Raw genomic sequence first — 19248 nt, 5'->3', positions numbered from 1 at the left:
GAAGAGGCTGCCACAGGAGAATAATTTTTGGTGAGTCACATTAAACCAACCAAAAGACTGATGATTCAAAAAATGTTACCATTAGGCAGTTACAGCAACAATGATAATTTCTAGTGAAGTACAAAGGGTAGCTAAAACCAGAAGAAAGATTTACATGTTCAGTAAGATATGAGGTAAGTCATGTCATATCTCACACAGAAACTCAAAACATTTATGGCTGGGCATGAGTAGCTAGTATACATATGGGACAAGTCAAAAAGAATATTTGACCAAGCACTGGATAGGTATGTACCTAGATGTTTTTATTGTTAATATTAATACCATTGGACGCAGATTCCGCACTACTTGTGAACTGCACTTAAATGGCCTTGGGAAGCAACTTGTTACATTAAAGCTAATGGAAACTATTAAGAGACTGCAACACTTACCAACATCATCAGCAGAGGTACCTGTATCATCACCACAGAAAGTATCTCCAGGAATGACTAATGCAGAATCAGATACAGTAACAGAAAATGCAGCAGACGTACCTAAAGCAGCAATACAGCAGTAGAATCAACAGCAGCATCAGAAGAACCACCATCAGTGACAGCAGAAGTAGCTCCTCCAGCAACACCACCATCTCCTTCACCAGCAGCAGCAGAAGAAACACCATCAGCAACGGCAGAAGCAGCTCCTCCAGCAGTAGAACCAGTTACTATAGCAGCAGCACTATCTCCCACACCAGCAGTAGCAGAACCAACTGCTTTACCAGTAATAGCAGGAACAACTCCTCCACCAGCAGCAACTAGACCAACTCCTCCACCAGCAGCAACTAGACCAAATTCTCCACCAGCAGAAACAGAACCAGCTCCTCCTCCATCAACTTCAGGGTTAGCAGAAAAGAATAGACCAGTCACAGTAAGTAAAGTGTCATCTTTGTCTCATGATGAAGTGGGTTGGGTTGTTGAGTTGTTTCGGGGAAGGAGACCAGACAGCGAGGTCATCGGTCTCATCGGATTAGGGAAGGACGGGGAAGGAAGTCGGCCGTGCCCTTTGAAAGGAACCATCCCGGCATTTGCCTGGAGCGATTTAGGGAAATCACGGAAAACCAAAATCAGGATGGCCAGACGTGGGATTGAACCGTCGTCCTCCCGAATGATGAAGTGGACCAAATGATTTGGGAAAACATGTTCATATAAAACTTGTTGACAGTGAAGTGAAACAAATTCTAACCGTGTTTCGAGCAGACCCAAAAAATTACCAAAGAGAAATGAAGATTTTTTATGGATTATTCCAAGGAAGTCCAACAGCCACCTAACATAGATTCCAGGGCTGGAAAAACAATTTATGCACTTAAATGTCAGGTCTCTGAAAAATAAAGTTGATGAGCTTGGTATACTATTAAAAAGTAACAAAATGAGTTTATGTATAAACAAACATTGGTGAAAGAAAGAAGATATAAAACTGTATGTACTATCAGATTTCATATTAGCTACATACTACTACAGACCCAGTGAATCTTATGGGGTCATCCATATATGTTAGCAATGATCCAGACGTAAGGTTTGCTATTCTTGAAGTTAGTGACTTACGCATTAAAGGTGTTTTTGAAGCAGCTGCTTTGATTATACATAGCGCACAGCTCATAACTGTTTCTTTATATCACACTCCTGAAAGTAATGTAGAACAATTTATAGAATGTTTAGAAAAACTTGCGATCAGTATACAAAAGTATACCAAATACAAAATATTAATTGGGGACCTAAACATAGACATTAGGAAAATGACAGCCAGAAATGTTAACGTAGCATATATTTTAAGATCCTATAATCTCTTTTGTGCTAATGAAAGTTCTACAAGGCATTTCTCCCATCTTGACAATCTAATAACAAATGTATACAAATGTGATTTTGAACAAGACTTATTTAATGTCGATTACCTGTCAGACCATAGACATATATGCGTGAAACTAATTACTGAGAAACTAAAAGACCAGGAACAAACTCAGTGTGAGAGACTATTTACAGATAGAAATATTAGCAAGTATAGAAAAGTCTATAGGTTGGAATACTGTTATACATTCCTCCCGAAATGTGGATGAAGCCTTCGGCACATCCCCCCCCCCCCCCCCCCCCCAAAAAAAGAGAGAGAGAGAGAGGAGTCGTGAAACCTAGCCACTCAACTTTTCAGAAGTGGTTTTCACCTCAATTACAAAAACTGAGACTATTGGTAACTTCTTGCCACGATAAAGTCAAAAAGGGAGCTGTACTAAAGAAACATACAAAAACCTGAAAAGAAAATACAGATCTGAAATTAAAACAGCCAAGTGTAAGGCAAATGGTGATTTCATTAAAAAATCACACAATAAATGTAAGGCTGCATGGAAAGTAATAAAAGCAGAGCTAGGTATGGATAAAAACTATAAAGACAACACAAATGCTGCTAACATCACTGCTGATGTTTTTATCACTTTTTTGTCAACTCTGCCAAACTTAGCCTCTCAGCTCTGGGCAACCAGAATGCCAGTTCTACACATACAACTATTTCTCACCACACATCTGGCAGAAATTTTCAAGAAAACATTACAAACATAGTCAGTTTGTAAATGGAGAGAAGTACAAGTAATTGATATAATTGAAGCAACCTCTAAATTAGGATACCTCAGATCTGAAGATGTTTATGGCCTGTCTAACTTTGTAATTAAAAAAATTGTAGATCTCATATCATATCCTCTTTGCATACTGATAAACTGGATGCTCTGTAGTAGACACTTTCCAGAATGTCTCAAAAAGACAGTTGTCATACAATTTTACAAAAAGGGTGACAAGTCCTGTATCAATAATTACAGACCAATTTCACTTGTGCCTATTCTCTCAAAAATAACAGAATATTGCATACTGCAGTAAATACGCATACACCTATCAGATAATAATATATTAAATGATTCTCAGAATGGATTTAGATCAAATTTATCAACATTCAAAGCAGATGAAAACCTTCTCTCTTTTGTACTAAGCTCATTCAATTCAGAATTATCTGCTGAAGCCATTCTAATTGACTTGAGTAAGGCTCTTGACTCAGTTAACCACAAATTATTAATAGATAAATTGTGTTACTATGGAATCAAACACTTGGAACTATCACTAATTGAATCATACCTCATCAATAGAAAACAAATTGTAAAGCATAATGCCCTAAAGTCACAGACTCTAAGTATAAAAAGGGGTGTCCCTCAGGGCTCAGTGCTTGTCCCTCTACTATTTATATACACTCCTGGAAATGGAAAAAAGAACACATTGACACCGGTGTGTCAGACCCACCATACTTGCTCCGGACACTGCGAGAGGGCTGTACAAGCAATGATCACACGCACGGCACAGCGGACACATCAGAAACCGCGGTGTTGGCCGTCGAATGGCGCTAGCTGCGCAGCATTTGTGCACCGCCGCCGTCAGTGTCAGCCAGTTTGCCGTGGCATACGGAGCTCCATCGCAGTCTTTAACACTGGTAGCATGCCGCGACAGCGTGGACGTGAACCGTATGTGCAGTTGACGGACTTTGAGCGAGGGCGTATAGTGGGCATGCGGGAGGCCGGGTGGACGTACTGCCGAATTGCTCAACACGTGGGGCGTGAGGTCTCCACAGTACATCGATGTTGTCGCCAGTGGTCGGCGGAAGGTGCACGTGCCCGTCGACCTGGGACCGGACCGCAGCGACGCACGGATGCACGCCAAGACCGTAGGATCCTACGCAGTGCCGTAGGGGACCGCACCGCCACTTCCCAGCAAATTAGGGACACTGTTGCTCCTGGGGTATCGGCGAGGACCATTCGCAACCATCTCCATGAAGCTGGGCTACGGTCCCGCACACCGTTAGGCCATCTTCCGCTCACGCCCCAACATCGTGCAGCCCGCCTCCAGTGGTGTCGCGACAGGTGTGAATGGAGGGACGAATGGAGACGTGTCGTCTTCAGCGATGAGAGTCGCTTCTGCCTTGGTGCCAATGATGGTCGTATGCGTGTTTGGCGCCGTGCAAGTGAGCGCCACAATCAGGACTGCATACAACCGAGGCACACAGGGCCAACACCCGGCATCATGGTGTGGGGAGCGATCTCCTACACTGGCCGTACACCACTGGTGATCGTCGAGGGGACACTGAATAGTGCACGGTACATCCAAACCGTCATCGAACCCATCGTTCTACCATTCCTAGACCGGCAAGGGAACTTGCTGTTCCAACAGGACAATGCACGTCCGCATGTATCCCGTGCCACCCAACGTGCTCTAGAAGGTGTAAGTCAACTACCCTGGCCAGCAAGATCTCCGGATCTGTCCCCCATTGAGCATGTTTGGGACTGGATGAAGCGTCGTCTCACGCGGTCTGCACGTCCAGCACGAACGCTGGTCCAACTGAGGCGCCAGGTGGAAATGGCATGGCAAGCCGTTCCACAGGACTACATCCAGCATCTCTACGATCGTCTCCATGGGAGAATAGCAGCCTGCATTGCTGCGAAAGGTGGATATACACTGTACTAGTGCCGACATTGTGCATGCTCTGTTGCCTGTGTCTATGTGCCTGTGGTTCTGTCAGTGTGATCATGTGATGTATCTGACCCCAGGAATGTGTTAATAAAGTTTCCCCTTCCTGGGACAATGAATTCACAGTGTTCTTATTTCAATTTCCAGGAGTGTAATTTGTAAATGACTTTCCGAGTAACTTACCCTGTAAATCTATCCTCTATGCTGACAACACAACATTAGGTAATTCTGAAAATGATATAAACAAATTGAAGGAGGAAAGTGATGAATTTCTCAAAATATCTAATGTCTGGTTTAAAGCTGATGAGTTAACTATGAACCATTAAAAAACTGTCAAGATAATCTTAAGTCTATCAAACAGTAACACTGAGTTAAATTACTAGGAATACATGTTGACTCGAAATTAATGTGGGACACACATACAGATTATGTATGTCGAAAGCTATCTCGAGTTATCTACCTACTAGCCAAACTGCACACGTGTTACACAAGATTTATTACTTCACTCATACTATACCTTCTTTCACTGCTATCTACAATATGGCATTCTTTTATGGGGTAACTCCCCAGGAACCAAAAAAATTTTCACTTCACAGAAAAAAGCAATTAGACATCTTTATGGAATCATTGACAACAAGACCTCATGTAGACCGTATTTTAAAGACTTAAAAATTCTCATAGTCCCCTCTCTTTACATATATTGTTGCCTACCCTACACTATATGGAAATCTGTTCATCAACACAATACTTGACAAATATGATTGATATACCCACAACCAGGCTTTAAAAAAATCCAATCTAGCTATGAATACATAGGCATAAAGTTATTCAACACTTTACCTGTACACCCTCAATTAATTTCACTGGATATTTTCAAAACTAGAACCAAAATGTGGATGAAGGAAAATACTTTCTATGGATAGAAGAATTTCAGAATAGCTGTAAAGATGACCTAATTTATTGACAAATTAAGGCTTACTGTTATGTATAGATATGGGTGTAGAGGCAGCTATAAGCTAATAGGGTACAACACTTCTATATGTTTTACCAAGTAATATTTTGCTATATGAAACATAATGTACAAGTAGCTATAATTCTTCTGATGACATCGACAGCATGTTAATGCTGAAAGACAAATAAAATAAATAAATAAAGAAAAGAACAGTTCATCATGGGAGTGACTCCCCATAGCCTACAGTCACTGCAAAATAACTCCTAAGGAAACGGTGACTACTGCAAAGAAAATGTAAAACAATGCATAGGGCTATGGAGAGTCAGATGTTGAATGAAACACATTTAGCTGTCAAGAGGCCAATATGAGAAGTCTTCAGTAACTACTGTAGCACAAGATTATCAAAAGATATCTCACAAACCCACAGGACCTCTGCTTGTCAATGTCAAGTAAGTGTGCATACACTCTTGGATGACTGAGGAACTGAATTTGAAGGTTGCAAAACAAAAGTAGAAATGATTAATTCCATTTTCAAATGTTTCTTTACTAGGGAATATGGACAATTACTGCTTCACTTTACTTCTCATACCACTTCAAAGATGGATGATATGTGAGAGCTAACCAGCAAAGACTGAGATTGATTTTTTTCACAGATGTTTGTTACTCCATTATACTGTCAGCATTATCTTTTTCAAACTGCTCTTCCCCTACTTGAATGCACTTTCTAAAATGTCTCTGTTAGTGGTATGGTGATAATCATAGCCTCTTAATTCAGCCAGGTAGGAAAACTGGGAAGTGCTGGACCAGTGGGGATTTTACATGCTTCATTCACCAGTAGGACACAAATTTATTTTATTCAGTTTCAGTCACATAGCAGTGAATTAGGCTTTTTTTTATTAGTCAAAAGGCCAAGCAATGAGACTCTAATTTAAAATTCAATGCCAATTTAAAACAAATTACAGAAAATTTAAAGTTAACTGTAACCCAACATGATTAATATTCTTTAAGGCAAGACATGCCCTATATAAGCCATAGAATGAAATAAGGGTAAAGTCATAATAAAGGTAGACATATATCAAAATTACAGTACCAGAACAGATTGGAAGGACCTTAATTACCAAACAGAATTGCTGAGAGTAAAACATCATTTGAACTTGATTGATTACAAAATACTAAAATCACACTTAAAACAATTTAATGCCAATATCTACATCAGATAATTTGAACCCAGAAACACAGCCAATTGAAGATTTAACACTTTTTTCAGTAATACAAGAATAAGTAATTTACAATAGATTAATGTATTTGTTTGGATCCCAACATACACCAAAATTTACTTAAGGTGAAGACCACAAACTAACTACAAGCTAACAGATACAAATTCAGAATTATTCTATGTATAAACTTAACTTGAACAGGAACATTAAGTATTGTGGCTGCAGTTGGAGGAAACAGTGCAAAAGACAGACAGCAGCATGGGGACCAATCCTGGGTAACACGTACTAGCAATGGAGTACAAAAGATTATTAATAACAGTTTCCAGAAGCACAGATGATTTAAATTAGACAGAATCCAACACACAGCCATGTATCAAATATGCAACTGTTATTGTAGAATTAATTAATGTGAACTCTTACCAAAAGCCATGACAATTAACTGCTTTTCTTAATAACTTAACCAATAGATTTAAATAATCAGCTACAAATATTTTAAAAAAATACTTTCAGCAATAAATCTGTAATATCACAATTTTTCCCTTTCTTCGCAAACCATGAAAGCAGCCACAAGTACACTTGCATGACATTCAAAGCTCATATGTACACACATTAGTCCATAGCTGTTAGGGGAGAACAAATGCATCCTGGAAGTGATTAAATTTACCTGAGCCACTTAAACGAAACAGACACACTATGTAATTTCTTAGATAGCATAGGTCTTTAGCATTAGCTTCAAGGAAACCAGAACAACAAAACAAATTGTAAACAGGCCAATAAAATAGCAAAACTGACACACATTGTGACATGAAAAATTTCAAATCCATGGTAACTAGTAATTCTAAACATTTCACTGCACTTGCAATTGAAAATTACATGACCAACCATTTACTTTAAAAATCAGAAGTATTAGTGGGAGGCGGACAAGAGCAGGTAATGCATACACTAATGCAAACTGCCAAATAATTCCCGATTCAATCTTGTTGGGCAAAATTCATCAAAAGAACATAAATTGGCCTAGGCAAGTCTGTAGGATAAGACAACATCAGAGAAGGTGGGGTGGCTTTAATAGCTTCATGCTGAATGGTATTAACCACATATTTAAGCCAAAGGATAGAACTGTCTGACTTCTTCTGGGCCTTAGCTTGGAAGATGATAAACGTCGATTTAAGGTTCCTCTTAACCCTCTTGGCAAATGATCCCTGTGAAGAATAAGTTGTAATTCTAACAAACTGAATGCCATTTTGAAAAGATTGTTGCCAGCCAAGCTCTTAGGTAGACCAAAAACAAAATATCTTAGATAGATGTTGACTGGTCAAGCCAGCAGCGATTCCACGACTAGGAATCAACCAAGTAAAATGGGTAAATACATCTACTACCACAAGAATATAACGATACCCATTCCTGTAATGAGGGAGTAGACCTACATAATCAATATAATTTTTGTCCACAGGGCAATCTTCGTGAGTAGAATGCAGAAAACACCTCCGAGAATTGGTATTATGGTTGGCTATTTTGCATTTTTCGCACTCCCCCACCAAATACTGAACATCCTTATACAAGTCATGTCATGTAACATGTTCCCTAATCTCAAAAAAATGTTTTATTCAGTCCCAAGTAACTCCCTGTAATGGAGTTATGACAATAATGGAACACAGCAGGTATTAATTCACTAGGGCGATAAATCTTTAATCCCTTCCCTTGGCTATCCTTACAACAAACAATGCCATTGTTCAGAGCATAATCATTAACCTGCTCTCCCTTTTGCAAGCAGCAGTTAATAGGTCAAGCAACTGGGTCTTGGTCTTGCTTAAGTTTAAGATGAGCAAATAACTCTGGAACTTCCAAGAGTACAGCTCCCCTGTGCCCGTCTTTATGAACAACATCCCCTGTGTCATTAGGGTCATGTTCTTCAGTCATTCTGCTAAGGGCATCAGCAACTTATCAGTGGCTTTAATGTGCCTACTTATGAACTTAAATTCAGGTACATGGACAGCTCAACAGACAACTCTTCCCATTTTTCTGGGCCAGCCCAGAACCCAGCTTAATACCTGATTATCTGTTTCAACTGAAACTTCTTATGCTCTAAATAAAATTTGAAGTTCTCTAGGGTGAAGAGAACAGTGAGCACTTCCCATCCATATACCAAATAAGGAATTCCTAAAATGGGATGGTTATACAGAGCTTCCTTAATGGCTTCAAAGGAAGCTTGTTGGCTTTTACAAGCAAAGACTTCTCCTTTCTTACATAACTTACTAAGCAAAATTTGGGCCAAGTTTCTGAAAAAAATTGGCCATGCCAGTAAACCTGGCTATGTCCTTCTTATTCTTAGGTTTATAAGGTGGTGGAAAGTTATGCAGATTATGTGTACATCATTAATCTATTCTGATTCCATCAGCCCAAAAAGGAAACCTGCAGTCTAGTTAAGTTGACATTATGTGGCTTGGCCGTAAGACCTGCCTCCCTAAAACAAAGTAACACTTTGCTGAATATGAACCACATGTACATCAAAGCTCACGCTGTAGACAACAACATCATGCAGGTAATTGCAGATGTACTTAAATTTAGCGTCTCTGAGAACATTATCTAACAAGCGAGACAACACCTTGGCCCCAGTGGAAAGCCCAAATGGAACATGATTAAACTTGTAAAGATTCCAATTGGTACAGAAGGCAGTTACATGTTTGCACTCTTCAGTTAAGGGTATCTGATAGTAAACTTGGTTTAGATCTAAAACTTCAATATGCCCCTATTCTCTATGCTATTTTAGCTGGACAATAACGTAAATTTACTGACACCTTTCTAAACTTTCAAGCCCTATGAACACACATGCAATGGACATGAGGGAATGAGAAGAAAATATGTAACACAACTCCAATCTCCAATAGAATTGAAGTGCATGCAAAAGCTAGTGATTCCCTTGCTGAGCGCCTGAGCAAACGCAATGTTTACCATGCTGCTGTAGTTGGCAATGGCATATGATGATGGCAGCATGTTTATGTTGTGCAGACATATAAACCTCAATACTACTCTGGCATTGACTGTATCAGCAGTCAGAAACTGCCCTGAGGCTTTCTATGTGAAAAACTGTGTCTCTGCCTAGCTAAATTACTGGCAATGTCCACTCACTCTGGCTTAGCGATGTGTACACCTCTGCCCTTTTTAATTGTTCCACAGAATGTAACTAACTTGGGTTGAAATCCATAATCTCCAGTCCAGAGATGTTACGAGATTTTCAAACCCTGTGAATGCAAGTGTTCACTAAAAAGCTCATCTATCTACGCCAACAGAACAGCAAGTGTTCATTCTACACATAGCTGTGGTCTGAAGAGACCACTCTCCCTTCTACATATGACTCTCTTCTCCCCAACAAGACCATACTGTATATCATTTTGGTTTCCCCACTGTACCTTTTGTTCATACCCTACTACAAGTTGTAGCGGCCAGTGCTGATTGTGGTACAACTTGCGTCATTTCTTAACCCAATGAGGCTTGAGGAGCTTATTGGGGGTGGAAACTATTTTTCTTCTGGCCTACAGCATTCATGTTTCACTCCTATCCTCTAACTGTCCACCCCTACATGAGCTGTCCATGTGCAACCTCGTGTTCTCCATACCTTCAACAAGTGATATGCAAGTATTTGTTAAAAATATTGGTGCTTTCCACTGTGGCCTGTTTTCTGCTTTGAAAAAGGAAACATAACGACAATGTTTTTTGTGCTTTTCAAAGACCTCCCATTGTGATTCTGAAAGCATTCCTTTCTTAGAAGCTTTTCCAGGCATCAGGAGTGGTCTTTCTACATGTGTTCTGTCCAGTCATCTCTGACCCACTGTTAACTTTATTTTGTGCAACTCAACATTTTTTGTAAATGCGAATTCCATGTACTGGTCCTATAAGAGCTGCCATGTGGACCCCTAGTATTCTAAGATGTTTCTTTCCATTTCACGCAGGTGTGAGTCAGAGAAGCTCACTTAATGGCCTATTGTTAGCTGTGCAGTGTCATAAACGACCAGCTTCGAGCTGTGCTAATGGTGCCTGTTTCCCCACTGCAAAGGGTCGGCTTTTTTATGGCCCCTGCCAAAATTTGTTGCATGTCCTACTTCTCTTAATGATTGGGTAATCCCCACATCCACTTCAGTTCAAAGGGATTGTGATACTATGTGACTATTAACATGCAAAGTAGGGAATGCTTGCTAGTATCGAGTTCATGTTGGCCATGTATGAATGATTACTCTCTGTACTATGCAAATTATTATCACTTTACTTGATGTAGGGCATGCATGGTATCAAATCCCTTGGCTTGATCAGTAAATTATATTTCTATGTTTAAAATAGTATGTTGAGCAAAGATCAATACATACGCAGGGACAAAACTTGAAATAAAACATGTTAAGCCCATAATCAAGAACAGACCCAGTACAGCATATAAAATGCACCCCAAAAGTAAATTAACAGTGAGACCATCAACTACTAACAGATTAATGGGCCATGAAAACCCAGGACTCTAAGTTTCCCCCACATTTCACCTATCAGAGGCAACATTTGCCCACTGACAGGACAACATCCTTGATCTGAAGCACACAAGGAGGACAGCTTGCAAATGGTATGAAACTTGAGATACAATTGATAATCAAGCAAGGAAAAGGTACTACCAGAGGCAAGAAGAGCAGATGGTTTAGGAGTGTTACCCACACCCGTGTTCTTCCGGCACCAACTGCTTGGACATGGACCCCACTTGGTCGCACAATCATGGTGGTTTTGTTGCAGCATTCATCAGCCAACTGCATTTATTCAATAGAGACAAGCACATGATCAAATACAGCCAGGGAGGTGGGTTCAGTGGAGAAGGTCTTCCAGTTTCATCCACCAAAGAATATTATGAACAGTGTCTAACTCTGTGACCGGAAGCTCTAAGGTAGACATGGTGGTGTGAAAACTCTCAATATAATCAGCTAAGTTCTCATCAATAGATTGCACATCCCAAAAATATTTATACTCAAGCTTTCCTTCAATTCAAGAAGGTAATTTAAGCTGTATCATTCTTTCCCTGACTGCACTTAATAAAGTTTCATTTGAGAATACCCCAGAAAAAATCCTAGTTAACAACCCCTGAGTTGACATATAATAACTAAATAATAATTTTTTGTGAACCATCTAATGCATTTGCACAATATTCAAATCAGACACTTAACCGCAAAAAACTCTCAAGCTGGCTAAGTTGCTCTACCGAAAGTTGAGTGATCCTTCTCAATAGCCGAACCAGAAGATTCGGTAATTTAGAACATTCCTTACCAACAGACCCACTTGTCAGTAATTCCATGACATCATCGGTATTCTCCAAAACCTATCTAGTAATCCCACCCTGATCCTGAATAGCACTTCCTTCCTCTTCTAATCCAAGAACACAAACCTTAACTAGCAACTTTTTAATTTGGCTAAGCATTTGTTCCACTGAACTACCCTGCTTGGCTGTTAGCTCTAATTGTTTTAAGTCAAACATTCAGTTACTCCAGTGGGCCAGCTGCACTTGCACCCAACACCACTGTCTATGGCTAGGCTGATTCTCATTAGGAAAGACAATATTTTGAGCCAGTTCTAAAAGTGCTGAAGAGCAAAAAATAATAGCTGAATCCATCTCACCAATACTGTCAGGTGTAATGTTCACCAGGTGTTCAGTAACAATATGTAAACATACTGCTAATTCATTTAAGATCCCATGAGCTACCTGGCAACATACTTTTAACTCATATTTGAGTTGCTCGTGGCGAAGCAGAGCTATTCCAGGACATGTGCGAGCGTCTGTAGTACAATATTATTTACCTGAAACAGTACAATGTTGTTGTTATGGTCTTCAGTCCTGAGACTGGTTTGATACAGCTCTCCATGCTACTCTATCCCAATACCTACTGCAACCTACATCCTTCTGAATCTGCTTAGTGTATTCATCTCTTGGTATCCCTCTACAATTTTTACCCTCCACGCTGCCCTCCAATGCTAAATTTGTGATCCCTTGATGCCTCAGAACATGTCCTACCAACCGGTCCCTTCTTCTTGTGCCACAAACTCCTCTTCTCCCCAATTCGATTCAATACCGCCTCGTTAGTTATGTGATCTACCCATCTAATCTTCAGCATTCTTCTCTAGCATCACATTTCCAAAGCTTCTATTCTCTTCTTGTCGAAACTATTTACCATCCATGTTTCACTTCCATACATGGCTACACTCCACACAAATACTTTTAGAAACGACTTCCTGACACTTAAATCTATACTCGATGTTAACAAATTTTCTTCTTCAGAAATGCTTCCCTTGCCATTGTCAGTCTACATTTTATATCCCCTCTACTTTGACCATCATCAGTTATTTTGCTCCCCAAATAGCAAAACTCCTTTACTACTTTAAGTGTCTCATTTCCCAATCTAATTCCCTCAGCATCACCCGACTTAATTCGACTACATTCCATTATCCTCGTTTTGCTTTTGTTGATGCTCATCTTATATCTTCCTTTCAAGACACTGTCCATTCTGTTCAACTGCTCTTCCAAGTCCTTTGCTGTCTCTGACAGAATTACAATGTCATCGGGGAACCTCAAAGTTTTTATTTCTTCTCCATGGATTTTAATACCTACTCCGAATTTTTCTTTTGTTTCCTTTACTGCTTGCTCAATATACAGATTGAATAACATCGGGGCTACAAAGGGCCATCACAGAAGTTGAGAAGGAAAACATAGGTACAAAGAAGGTAGCTGCAAAGAAACCATGGGTAACAGAAGAAATACTTCAGTTGATTGATAAAAGGAGGAAGTACAAACATGTTCCGGGAAAATCAGGAATACAGAAATACAAGTCGCTGAGGAATGAAATAAATAGGAAGTGCAGGGAAGCTAAGATGAAATGGCTGCAGGAAAAATGTGAAGACATCGAAAAAGATATGATTGTTGGAAGGACAGACTCAGCATACAGGAAAATCAAAACAAGCTTTGGTGACATTAAAAGCAACGGTGGTAACATTAAGAGTGCAATGGGAATTCCACTGTTAAATGCAGAGGAGAGAGCAGATAGGTGGAAAGAATACATTGAAAGCCTCTATGAGGGTGAAGATTTGTCTGATGTGATAGAAGAAGAAACAGGAATCCATTTAGAAGAGATAGGGGATCCAGTATTAGAATCGGAATTTAAAAGGGCTTTGGAGGACTTACGGTCAAATAAGGCAGAAGGGATAGATAACATTCCATCAGAATTTCTAAAATCATTGGGGGAAGTGGCAACAAAACGACTATTCACGTTGGTGTGTAGAATATATGAGTCTGGTGATGTACCATCTGACTTTCGGAAAAGCATCATCCACACAATTCCGGAGACGGCAAGAGCTGACAAGTGCGAGAATTATCGCACAATCAGCTTAACAGCTCATGCATCGAAGCTGCTTAAAAGAATAATATACAGAAGAATGGAAAAGAAAATTGAGAATGCGCTAGGTGACGATCAGTTTGGCTTTAGGAAAAGTAAAGGGACGAGAGAGGCAATTCTGATGTTACGGCTAATAATGGAAGCAAGGCTAAAGAAAAATCAAGACACTTTCATAGGATTTGTCGACCTGGAAAAAACGTTCGACAATATAAAATGGTGCAAGCTGTTCGAGATTCTGAAAAAAGTAGGGGTAAGCTACAGGGAGAGACGGGTCATATACAATATGTACAACAACCAAGAAGGAATAATAAGAGTGGACGATCAAGAACGAAGTGCTCGTATTAAGAAGGGTGTAAGACAAGGCCGTAGCCTTTCGCCCCTACTCTTCAATTTGTACATCGAGGAAGCAATGATGGAAATAAAAGAAAGGTTCAGGAGTGGAATTAAAATACAAGGTGAAAGGATATCAATGATACGATTCACTGATGACATTGCTATCCTGAGTGAAAGTGAAAAAGAATTAAATGATCTGCTGAATGGAATGAACAGTCTAATGAGTACACAGTATGGTTTGAGAGTAAATCAGAGGAAGACGAAGGTAATGAGAAGTAGTTGAAATGAGAACAGCGAGAAACTTAACATCAGGGTTGATGGTCACGAAGTCAATGAAGTTAAGGAATTCTGCTACCTAGGCAGTAAAATAATCAATGACGGACAGAGCAAGGAGGACATCAAAAGCAGACTCGCTATGGCAAAAAAGGCATTTCTGGCCAAGAGAAGTCTACTAATATCAAATACCGGCCTTAATTTGAGGAAGAAATTTCTGAGGATGTACATCTGGTATGGTAGTGAAACATGGACTGTGGGAAAACCGGAACAGAAGAGAATCAAAGCATTTGAGATGTGGTGCTATAGACGAATGTTGAAAATTGGGTGGACTGATAAGGTAAGGAATGAGGAGGTTCTACGCAGAATCAGAGAGGAAAGGAATATGTGAAAAACACTGATAAGGAGAAGGGACAGGACGATAGGACATCTGCTAAGACATGAGGGAATGACTTCCATGGTACTAGAGGGAGCTGTAGAGGGCAAAAACTGTAGAGGGCGACAGAGATTGTAATACGTCAAGCAAATAACTGAGGACATAGGTTGCAAGTGCTACTCTGAGATGAAAAGGTTAGCACAGTAAAGGAATTCATGGTGGGCCCCATCAAACCAGTTAGTAGACTGATGACCAAAAAAAAAAGAAGAAAAAAAACATCAGGGAGAAGCTACAACCCTGTCTCACTCCCTTCCCAACCACTGCTTCCCTTTCATGCCCCTCAACTCTTGTAACTGCCATCTGGTTTCTGTTCAAATTGTGAATAGCCTTTTGCTCCCTGTATTTTACCCCTGCCTCCTTTAGAATTTGAAAGAGAGTATTCCAGTCAACATTGTCAAAAGCTTTTTCTACGTCTACAAATTCTAGAAATGTAGGTTTGCCTTTCCTTTATCTTTCTTCTAAAATAAGTTGTAAGGTCAGTATTGCCTCACATGTTCCAAACTGCTCTTCCGTGAGGTCAGCTTCTACCAGTTTTTCCATTCGTCTGTAAAGAATTCGCATTAGTATTTTGCAGCTGTGACTTATTAAACTGATAGTTTGGGAATTTTCACATCTGTCAACACCTGCTTTCTTTGGGATTGGAATTATTATATTCTTCTTGAAGTCTGAGGCTATTTTGCGTGTCTCATACATCTTGCTCACCAGATGGTAGAGTTTTGTCAGGACTGGTTTTCCCAAGGCCGTCAGTAGTACTAATGGAATGTTGTCTACTCCCGAGGCTTTTTTTGACTCAGGTCTTTCAGTGCTCTGTCAAACTCTTCACGCAGTATCGTATCTCCCATTTCATCTTCATCTACATCCTCTTCCATTTCCATAATATTATCCTCAAGTACATCGCCCTTGTATAGACCCCCTACTTACTCCTTCCACCTTTCTGCTCTCTCTTCTTTGCTTAGGACTGCATTTCCATCTGAGCTCTTGATATTCATACAAGTGGTTCTCTTTTCTCCAAAGGTCTCTTTAATTTTCCTGTAGGCAGTATCTATCTTACCACTAGTGAGATAAGCGTCTACATCCTTACATTTGCACTTCCTGTCGATCTCATTTTTGAGACGTTTGTATTCCATTTTGCCTGCTTCATTTACTGCATGTTTATATTTTCTCCTTTCATCAATTAAATTCAATATTTCTTCTGCTACCCAAGGATTTCTAGTAGCCCTCGTCTTTTTACCTACTTGATCCTCTGCTGCCTTCACTACTTCATCCCTCAGGGCTACCCATTCTTCTTCTACTGTATTTCTTTTCCCCATTCCTGTCAGCTGTTCCCTTATGCTCTCCCTGAAACTCTGTACAAACCTCTCGTTCTGTCAGTTTATCCAGGTCCCATCTCCTTAAATTCCCACCTTTTTGTAGTTTCTTCAGTTTTAATCTACAGTTCATAACCAATAGATTGTGGTCAGAGTCCACATCTGCCCCTGGAAATGTCTTACAATTTAAAACCTGGTTTCCTAAATCTCTGTCTTACCATTATATAATCTATCTGGTACCTTCTAGTATCTCCAGGATTCTTCCATGTGTACAACCTTCTTTTATGATTCTTGAACCAAGTGTTAGCTATGATTAAGTTATGCTCTGTGCAAAATTCTACCAGACATTTCCCTCTTTCATTTCTTACCCCCAATCCATATTCACCTATTATATTTCCTTCTCTCCCTTTTCATACTCTCGAATTCCAGTCATTCATGACTATTAAATTTTCGTCTCCCAACAGTACAATAATTAATACAAATTCTGAGAAAAGAAAAAAGCCATTGAATGGAGGTGCTTAAGCATAAAATTTTTGCACCAAGCACAACCACACTGTGTGCAAACCAGTTGATATGGTGATGATCATGACCTCTTAGCTCAACCAGGTTGGAAAACCAGGAAGGGCTGGACCATTGGGGATTTTACAGACTTCATTCACTGGCAAAACACAAATTTATTTTACATAGCTTCAATCACATAGCCAGTTACCCTTATTTCCTTTTTTATTCATTAAAAGGACAAGCAATGAGATTATCATTTAAAATCCAATGCCAATTTAAATAATTTACAGAAGGTTTAAAGTTAACTTTAACCCAAGATGACTTGATATTCTTTAAGGCAAGACGTGTCCTATGTAAGGCACAGGATGAAATAAGGGTAAAGTCATAATAAAGGCAGACATAAATCTAAACGACAGTACCAGATCAGATTAGAAGGACCTTAATTACCAAATAGGATTGCTGAGAATAAAACATCATTTAAATTTGCCTGATTAAAAAAAACTAAAAGCATAATTAAAACAATGAAAAACAATTTACATCAATATCTAGGCAAGATAATTTTAAACTCAGAAACACATGCCAATTGAAGATTTAACATTTTTTCCAATAACACAAGAATAACTAATTTACAACAGATTAAGATATATGTTGGGATTCCAATGCACATCAAAATTTGCTTAAGGTGAAGACCACAAGCTAATGGATACAAATTCAGAATTATACCAAGTATAAACTTAACTTGAACAGAGACATTAAACAGTGTGGCTGTGGTTGGAGGAAACAATGTAAAAGACAGACAGCAGGGAGAGCTGCTGAGTGAATGCACTTCAGATGATGTAAACAGCTGACTGAGCAAGCTGACAGGGCATGAGCCAGTGGGCCCAGATCTTGGGTAACACGCACCAGCAATGTAGTACAAAAGATTATTAATGACAGTTTCCTGAAGCACAGATGATTTGAATTAGACAGAATTCCAACACACAACCGTATATCAAATAAATAGCTCTTAGGGTAGGATTAATTAATCTTAACTATTACCAAAACCATGACAACTTAACTGCTTTTCTTAATAAGTCAACCAAAAGATCTAAAGAACCTGCTACAAATATTTTTAAAAAATAATCTCAGCAATAAACGTGTAATATCACAATTTTTTCTTTTTAACAAACCATGAAAGCAATCACAAGTACACTTGCATGACACTAGTCCATAGCTGTTAGGGGAGAACAAATGTGTCTTGGAACAGATTAAATTTATCTGAGCCACTTAAATAGAATAGACGCACTATGTAATTTCTTAGATAGCATAGGCCTTTAGCATTAGCTTTAAGGAAACCAGAACAACAAAACAAATTGTAAACAGGCCAATAAACTAGCAAAACTGATACACATTCTGACTTGAAAAATTACACATCTATCATAACTTGTAATACTAAACATTTCACTGCACTTACAATTGAAAATTACATGACCAACCATTGACTTCAAGAATCAGAAGAACTAGTGGGAGGTGGACAAGAGCAGGTAATGCATACACTAATGCAAACTGCCAATCTTCCAAATGAGCTTTCTCCTGAAACATGGTGCTCTACACTGGCTAAAGGTTCACAAGCACCATGAATACATAAGGTTAACACATAAAACAATTACAATAAAACAGTATAAAATGTCTAACAGATCTTAGAACACATTGCCCTTCAAGTATGGTGGAGACATGGGCATCTGTACCCAACAAACAAAAGGAAGGCAAACCAAAATGACAGTGAACACTGCCTTGACAGCTCGGTGTCCTTCTGATAAATAACAGCACAAACCACATCGGTACTTAGTAACTTATACAGGGTAACAAGACCCTGATATTGGTTCCCTGCCAACAATTAACACAATGGCAAAGAGGCCCTTCGGAAAGTTTGTTACAGTTTCGTTCCTCAGCTCATACTGCCCACCAAAACTGCCAGAACCTCCACACCAGTGGCCACTGCACTCCAACTGCAACATGTCAGTCAAAGATCATGAGAATTCTGATACATTGCAAGAAAGCCGTCACGACTCAATCAGTCCTCAGACACATGGTGCGGGCCATTCTTTGACAGGTCCTCACTTTTTTACATAGAGTACAATAACTCATTTTTGATTGTGACACAAAAAGAGACAACCAGACTTGTAACTAAACTGGAAATTTTTTAGCCCATGACTGGTTTTAGGCTATGCCCATTCTCATATTGACCTATGTACAAGAGTCAAAATTACAATATATCCAAACAGATGTTAACATTAAATATGAGTACAAACCATAAATCAATA

At 39.4% G+C, this 19248-nt stretch overlaps 2 protein-coding genes across 2 annotated transcripts in view; both read left to right on the top strand.

Moving 5' to 3' along the window:
• The window catches only part of LOC124711915, a 77487-nt gene that overhangs the window by 42839 nt on the left and 15400 nt on the right, over nt 1–19248 (top strand). The window lies entirely within an intron of this gene.
• Nucleotides 1–19248, top strand: part of LOC124712452 (mucin-7-like) — a 41158-nt gene that overhangs the window by 9943 nt on the left and 11967 nt on the right. Inside the window, exon 2 of the mRNA XM_047242747.1 lies at nt 540–900. Within this exon, the coding sequence (XP_047098703.1) occupies nt 540–900 (361 nt within the window). The remainder of the gene's footprint in view (nt 1–539; nt 901–19248) is intronic.

Source organism: Schistocerca piceifrons, chromosome 8, assembly GCF_021461385.2.
Source record: "Schistocerca piceifrons isolate TAMUIC-IGC-003096 chromosome 8, iqSchPice1.1, whole genome shotgun sequence".
NCBI lineage: Eukaryota > Metazoa > Arthropoda > Insecta > Orthoptera > Acrididae > Schistocerca > Schistocerca piceifrons.
The sequence above is the reverse complement of the archived record's forward strand: the minus strand, read 5'-3'. Positions and strand labels throughout refer to the sequence as shown.